At 35.5% G+C, this 7,694-nt stretch overlaps 1 protein-coding gene across 1 annotated transcript; it reads right to left on the bottom strand.

Moving 5' to 3' along the window:
- Window positions 1–5,771: 5,771 nt before the first annotated feature.
- Window positions 5,772–7,481, bottom strand: LOC134229448 (low-density lipoprotein receptor-related protein 6-like). The gene is made up of 4 exons (XM_062711199.1): window positions 7,381–7,481; window positions 6,677–6,929; window positions 5,868–6,015; window positions 5,772–5,776 (listed from the first exon to the last, which is right to left on the bottom strand). The coding sequence occupies exons 1-4, from the start codon at window positions 7,479–7,481 to the stop codon at window positions 5,772–5,774; spliced, it is 507 nt and encodes a 168-aa protein (XP_062567183.1).
- Window positions 7,482–7,694: the final 213 nt, after the last annotated feature.

The following is a 7,694-nucleotide window of genomic DNA, read 5'->3' on the forward strand; positions in this document are numbered from 1 at the left end:
TCTTCCCTGAACTCCTTCTACATTTTACTCAGCAGCCTAATCACCTTTTGGGGGATGATTGGTGGTGTCATGTAGATGTGCAGTAAGGTTTTGGAATTTTGATTTTGCCCCGTGGGGTTAAATGGGGGTCGAAAAATGACGTTTTTTATGCAAAAACTCCCGTCTTCCCTGAACTCCTTCTACATTTTACTCATCAGCCTAATCACCTTTTGGGGGATGATTGGTGGTGTCATGTAGATGTGCAGTAAGGTTCTGGAATTTTGATTTTGCCCCGGGGGGTCAAATGGGGGTCGAAAAATGACGTTTTTTAGGCAAAAAGTCCTGTCTTCCCTGAACTCTTTCTACATTTTACTCAGCAGCCTAATCACCTTTTTGGGGATGATTGGTGGTGTCATGTAGATGTGCAGTAAGGTCTTGGAATTTTGATTTTGCCCCGGGGGGTCAAATGGGGGTCGAAAAATGACGTTTTTTAGGCAAAAAGTCCCGTCTTCCCTGAACTCCAACTACATTTTACTCAGGAGCCTAATCACCTTTTGGGGGATGATTGGTGGTGTCATGTAGATGTGCAGTAAGGTTTCGGAATTTTGATTTTGCCCCAGGGGGTCAAATGGGGGTCAAAAAATGACGTTTTTTATGCAAAAAGCCCCATCTTCCCTGAATTTCTCCTACATTTTACACAGTAGCCTAATCATCTTTTGGGAGATGGTTGGTGGTGTCATGTAGATTTCATAATTTTGATTTTTCCCCAGGGGGTCAAATGGGGGTGGAAAAATGACGTTTTTTGTGCAAAAAGTCCTGTCTTTCCTGAAGTCCTCCTTAATGTTACTCAGAAGCCTAATCATCTCTTAGGAGAGTTACCGGTAAATATTTTGAAAATTATGTAAAACATCAACGTCAAGGGGTAAAAAAGCACCGCATGCTGGGAAACACCTTGAATTCTTATGAGTAATTAATGTACCTGTCAAATGTGAGAGTCATATCTTATCTCAATCAAAAGTTATAAGCAAATGCAACATTTTTGAAAAGTAGGTTAGGCTTCAAGGTCAAGGTCACAGAGTAAAAGTCATGATTCATTTGGAAAGGTCTTACCACAGGTAAATATATACATGCATTATAATATGAATGCCCTAACTTTTCTCTTTCAAAATGATGAATTTATAACAATTTAATTTTTTTGCAAGTAGGTCAAAATTCTAGGTCATATGTAAAAAAAAAAACCATGCCATTCTCACAGGTAAATACTAGTACATAAGTTTAATATGAATGCCTTGTCTCTTCTCATTTAGTAGATATGACCATGATGACCTGTAAAGGTTAAATTTATTGAGACAGATGGACAGTCTGACATAACCCTGTACATATTTCTATATGAATTGGGTAAAATTGGCCCAGTGGTTTTAGAGAAGTTAAAAATGTAAAAAGTTTTCAGACAAACAGATTGACAACACGTCACGACAGACATTATATGATAAGGAAACCAGAAAAGCTCGAATGAGTGTTTTGAAAGGGTTACAATATGGTTGCAGTGTTTGAAAAGCTGTTTTTTCATGCAGAGATATGCATGACCAACATATTCATGTTTTATATTTTCTTTAGTAATTTGTTTGTTTGTTGTGAATACATATCTCTCTCGGGAATTCTTCCCTCATATGGAGACACCACCAAATAATAATGAAGACAAGATGTGTTTGTGAAACACTGATGTCCCTGTATGGAAGCCCATGGCAAAGGTTGAAGTTTCTCAAATATATGTCAAACTCAAAGGTCAAGGTCAAAGGGTTCAAATTGTTGGTATCAGAAGAAAGTCTTGTCACAAGGAATGCACATTTGAAATAAGTAATTATCCCTAGTACTTCCTGTTCAGAAGTTAATTGCCAAGGTTAATTTTTTTAAGTGGTTCAAAATCTAGGGTCAAGGTGAAACATATTTATATCTGTTGACAGTTCACAATGAATACACATGTTAAGCATGAAAGCCCTAGCACCTACTGATCAAAATTTAGGCCAAGTTTAAAGTTTGGTAATTTAAATTTCTTGTAAAAATGTGTATCCTAGGTCAAGTGATCAGAAATAAAAAAAAGGTACCCAAATAAAAGAAATAAACCAATAAAATGTGGAAGCCATTTGTATAGCCCATCCCACTTAAAACTTAAAGGCAAGGTTATAATTTCTGCAGACAAATAGACAGACATAATATAAACACAAGAAACAAAATATGTATAATTAGTCAAATGGAAAAAAATGAACTATTTAATTGGAATCACAAAATATATTGTTATTTCAGGGATCGGGAGTGGGCAGGCCCACCGGCCCCCCCCCCCCCCCCCTGGAATTTGCTGTGTTATTTAAACAAGACTATATACTGAAGCAAATAAAAAATGACTTTGGACATCCCCCTCCTAACTTAGAAAACATTGACCCCACTATCATTGTTTTTATTTTGTTTATTTGTTTTCAGTTTTTTTTCTCCTGCTTGTCAGGAAATTCTGGGCTGGAATTTTTTGACTGAGATGTGAACCCCCCTCCCTACTCCCGAAAAAAAATTCTGGATCCGCACCAGTATTGGCAGTAACTGAATGTAACATCGACAACGGGAGATAACTTCACAATATGAAATTCGTCTAGTGTGGCATGCGATGATCTTTGACCCTTTTTGAACTTTAACCTAATCGTTTGGATTTATTTTATCCCCCACTATACTTAAACTTGTACTTACCGACCTCCATACGTCTTGTAAACTTCACGAAGTATAATCCAATTATAACACAAAATGAATAATTAATCCAATGCACACCAGACTACAGCATGTGCTAATGCTATTCCAGGTGTTGCTAAAACGCGGAACGGAAAGCGGAACAGTATGGAAAACGGAAATTTTTTTGTCAAACAAATAACATAGATTCAATATAAATCAGATAAAAGAGCAATATTCTTGTTTTAAAAGTCATTTCTAATAAAAATTAATTGTAAACTTTTATTTATTCATGAGTCATACACACCCTCCGTGAAAAAATGCTACTGAAAGAAATCCCCCCCAAACGCACACACGAAATAGGATTTACGTGTTTGGGCAAAGGACATATCCCCCCTTTTTATGCTTGTCAAATTTGTTGTATGTTGGAAAAATTTTATGACCCCCACCCCTTTTTTTAGTTTGTTTCCAATATCAATGTCTGAAAAAGACGAAAATAACTAGTTATGCTATTCAGATTATGCACGCAGTGTCGAATTCGCGAGTCTTGAAAGGGAGTTAGCAATTTTGGGTCTGAGTAGGGCCCCACAGCCACATTAGATTTATTAAACCTTATGTACATTTTGGACACAAAGGGGGGGGGGGACAGACCTATAACAACTTCTAAGACATTTCCGAGAGAGCGGGAAAACAAACTCATTATTACGGGGTCATTCATATACGCCTCCCCACCTCCCCCCCCCCCCCCCAAACATGCAAACATATGTGCTGCAAACAAACAAAATTTAACTTCAATGAATGCAAAGGTTCTGCAATCTGCATTTTATCTACAACAACTTTGTCTATCCCCCAGAAAGGACTATTTTTTAAATAAAATTTTAACAACCACTGTGTATACACATAAGAGATGTTTATTCGAGCTTGCTGTAAAGGTTTGCCCTAAACGTAATCTCAATAATTTTTTTGTACATTTTTTTTGTCTTTCCATGGTTCATTTAGATATCAAATATTTGCCCCCCCCCCCCAGTCATAACCTTTTTAAGTACTACGGAAATGTTCGTTCAAGTTCACATTCTCACCCTTTTTGTGAATATAATAAATGTAGCAAGTTAGTGCTCAACAAATGTTGGGAGTTGGAACTTATCCCCCATCAAATTCGATTCTATGTGACTACTATGTTAGCGACTTTTGCAAATAAGAGACTGAGCAGGACAAAATCAACTTGTTACCGGCCGCCAGGAGGCGGTCGGTTATATGATATGAAAGTTTTAAGTGGCCGTGCGTTTCTGCGGAGTTAGAACAATTTGAATAAAAAATATTTAACATTCATGTAACAGAATATTAAGAAAGATTTTTTAAATGTTAAACAAAAACGCACAATAATCATAAAATTAAAATTTTATAAATAATGGGTTAAATGTTTCATCCAATCCTGATTGACAAACTCCGACGTAACTGAAGTGCGGAGAAATAGCACACATGTTGGGCATAGTCTAAAGCAAGGGCCACGTTATATACATGTATAAACAAATTTACTTTCTCTACTTCAACAGGATTTGTTGTATATATTATTTAAAATGACGTGTAAATATAAATATACAATGTGCTTTTAAGTTTTCAAAAATATGACTTAATCTTAGTTTATTATCAGACAGAATATTAGGAGATTTTTATCCAACAGACAAGGACAAAGCGCGTTTTACAATATGCCAAGCCTTTTCCCGCCACATCTCGCACCAAAACAAGATAGAGAAAAAATGTAGTGGCGGATCTAGAGGGAATTTGGGGGTTTCAACATCCTCTGAGCGAGCGAGGAGCCCCACATATTTGTTTTGTTTTATTTAAAGTTAAACTATTTCTATATTTAGATAAGTTTAAACGTTAGTTTTGATGGTTAAGTGTTAAAACTACTTAAACATCAAACTTCCGCCAGATCGAGTTCGTTTGTACAAATGAAACTGAGTGCGGGGACGCAGAGAACTATGAGTAAGTTGCTTTTAAAATACATTGTACATGTAGCAATGTACAGGTATTATGTACTGAAGAAAACCCTGGAATGTCGCATTCAAATGTTTAATGTCATAGATATATATATTGATTAACAGATAAATATAAGAATTTAGTTTCTAATTGTATTATGAAAGAATAAATTAATTGGTACGTTTGCGGCCGATTTTTGACGCTTGCGTCAATATGTTTCTTGTATTTAATAGTGGGAGGAGTTGAATGTGTACAATATATATAGTTTATGATAAAATTTGTGTATTTGAAGTGATTTAATCCAAAATAATATATTCCGTTTTCCGTTACGTTCCGTTCCGCTTTCTGTTCCGTTTTCCGTTCCGCCTTTTAGCAACACCCCTTGCTATTCCATTCGGCAAACCTTCGTGCCGTCGATTCCGTCACCTTATCAGATGAAGTTGGAATCGGCCGAGGTGTGCCGAATGGAGTTTAATCTAAAAATATGATAATCGGTGATGCAACCTGATGTGATGTAGAAATTTACATGTTAACAATCATAGTACAAGAACAAATTTTAAATTAATTCATAACAAACGATGTTTTAACAAAACTGTTCCATCTAGCCAAAAGTATGTGCAGTGTGATTGTGGTGTCGAGGGGGGATTAGTAAATTTAAAAAGGTCCTATTATGAGCAAAACATTTATCAATATCTAATTTACATCATTAATAGAATTCAAACTGGTATATAATGAATTAGGCATGTTGAATAAATATATAGAGGTTCTGAGTTATAGGTCACAGGGAGAATTTCATACTCAATTTGATGAATACATGTAAATTATATAGAATTATTTTGACTTTTTCCTTGGAAAGCCGCCCAATATGTAGGAGCGTGTATTTAGAGGCAAACACCTTAGTGCGGGTATTACTGTCTCATGACAGCATCTAGTTTAATATTAGCATTCAGATTTCATTAAAATCTCTCACAAGTGTATAAAAATGAAAATATGGTAATTTTTGTTATTTGGAAATGATTTTATAATTTGTGACGTGTAGGAACGGTCATTTAAAACAATTCTTTTTTACTCTAAAAGATGAGTGGCATGATTAAATCAAACTACCCTGGAAACGTAAAAACTAATTATTATGCATGTATTAAAATGAAAAGAAAATCGAAAAATTATAAACTAAAAAATGAAACTTCCATACGTACCAGTCAAACTTGTGTTGGTTTTAACGTCATAAACAGCTAAGACAAATGGATCACCGATTTGTAATGTCACTTCGTACTGAATTTTTCTCGAATTGACGTCAATTCCAACAAGCTTTCTTCTACGAAGGCTTACACCGTGAATCACACCCTGTCAATGAATAAGATTAATCTTATGATTGTATCAATACGCTTCCATACTCCGGTTTTACGATGTACAGTGCAGGGAAATAATTTTGTTACAGCATCAATGCTGATTTCGGTGCTTCCTATGCTTGCTGATTTTGATGCTTCCTTTGCTTGCTGATTTTGATGCTAGTTATCCTTATCCTGATCCTGGTTTGATCCTTATCCTGATGCTGGTTTGAAACTAGGTCAATGCTAGTAATGCTACCGGACGTAGGATTATCCTGCCGGAAGTGGATAATTCAAAAACAGCATCGCTATTTTAAGCCATTAAAAATAATTTTTGGGGTAATTTTTACTTGTAATTTGTATTAAATGACTTTCCTTTATCTGTTTTCACTTTTGTCAATGCTAGTTCTATCCTTTGCTTGCTGATTCTGATCCAAGTAATGCTGTTTTTTTAAATGCTGATGCTGATGCTAGTTCTATCCTGATCCTACTTATGCTGATCCTGATGCTGGTTTATGTAACAAAATTAGTTCCCTGCACTGTATTTAGCACAAGAACTACCAAAAATGAAGCAGTAGGTGAATCTACTGTTCATTATTTATAAAGATTAAACTGAAGATTAAAATTTAAAGTAAAACTCTATTTAAATACACATATTTGTAACGAAAAAGGACTACCTCAAAATATTGTATTCCTGTGAGTGGTACATCAACCATTCGTCTCAGGACCGTTCTGTTGGACCCGTCATAGTTACAAACCTCCACTGTTTCTCGATCAAGATCAGCCCAATACAGCAGATCGTTTTCAGTATCCGTGGAAAGGGACATTATTCTTAACAAGCTTCTGTATACAATAACAGATCTATTCTCTCCATCTAAGGAAGCTTTTTCTATTCGAACACTCGGTGAGTTCTCGGAAAAGAATAGCAATCTACAATACAGGGTGTGTATAGGTAAAGATGAACAGAATAAAAAGAAATTTTGTTAGATAACTAAGTCAACTCTAAAAGAAATCTGAATTCACAACATTTGATGACCCTCGAGCAAGATCTAAAAATATTGTTTTAAATCAAAAGGTTGTGCCGTAATAAATCTCACTCTTAAGGAGAAGCAGGCTAAATACTAAAATACAACTCGATCATACGGCCTCACGCGTCGTTGTATGGTGTAACAATGCCCATCCAAATGAAAGTAAAAATAAATTCATTCCAGTTGTCATGGTATCATAATTATTCATATTCACATACACGTTTCCATGTTGCTTTTTATAATTACATACCTACCTAAATGTTTCTGCCGTATTTACATACCTATTCACATGTTACTATTCATAATAACATACTCATCTTCATGTTTTCAAGTTTCTATTCATATTAACATACCCATCTTCAGGGTCAAGTGCGAGCCCTTCCGGCTGCTCCAAATGTTTATCAATGATTACTTTGTACATGGTATCGGTATTGTTCACATTCAATGATTTCATGGCTATCCAGTTGAGAAATCCATCGCACCAATATAGATTGTTTGATAGATGATCAAATGCAATTTGACCAAAGGCATATGACTTTCCACTGAATATCAGTGAAAAGGTCAAAGATTCATTCTGCCAAATACTGTAATTGTTAACTGCAAATATTTCTCTTCCAGCAGATAAGAACAACATTTTGTTCCCTGGATCAGCTGCGATGCTTGTGAT

Source organism: Saccostrea cucullata, unplaced genomic scaffold, assembly GCF_032062105.1.
Source record: "Saccostrea cucullata isolate Sc308-1 unplaced genomic scaffold, CSIRO_AGI_Scuc_v1 ctg1109, whole genome shotgun sequence".
Lineage (NCBI taxonomy): Eukaryota > Metazoa > Mollusca > Bivalvia > Ostreida > Ostreidae > Saccostrea > Saccostrea cuccullata.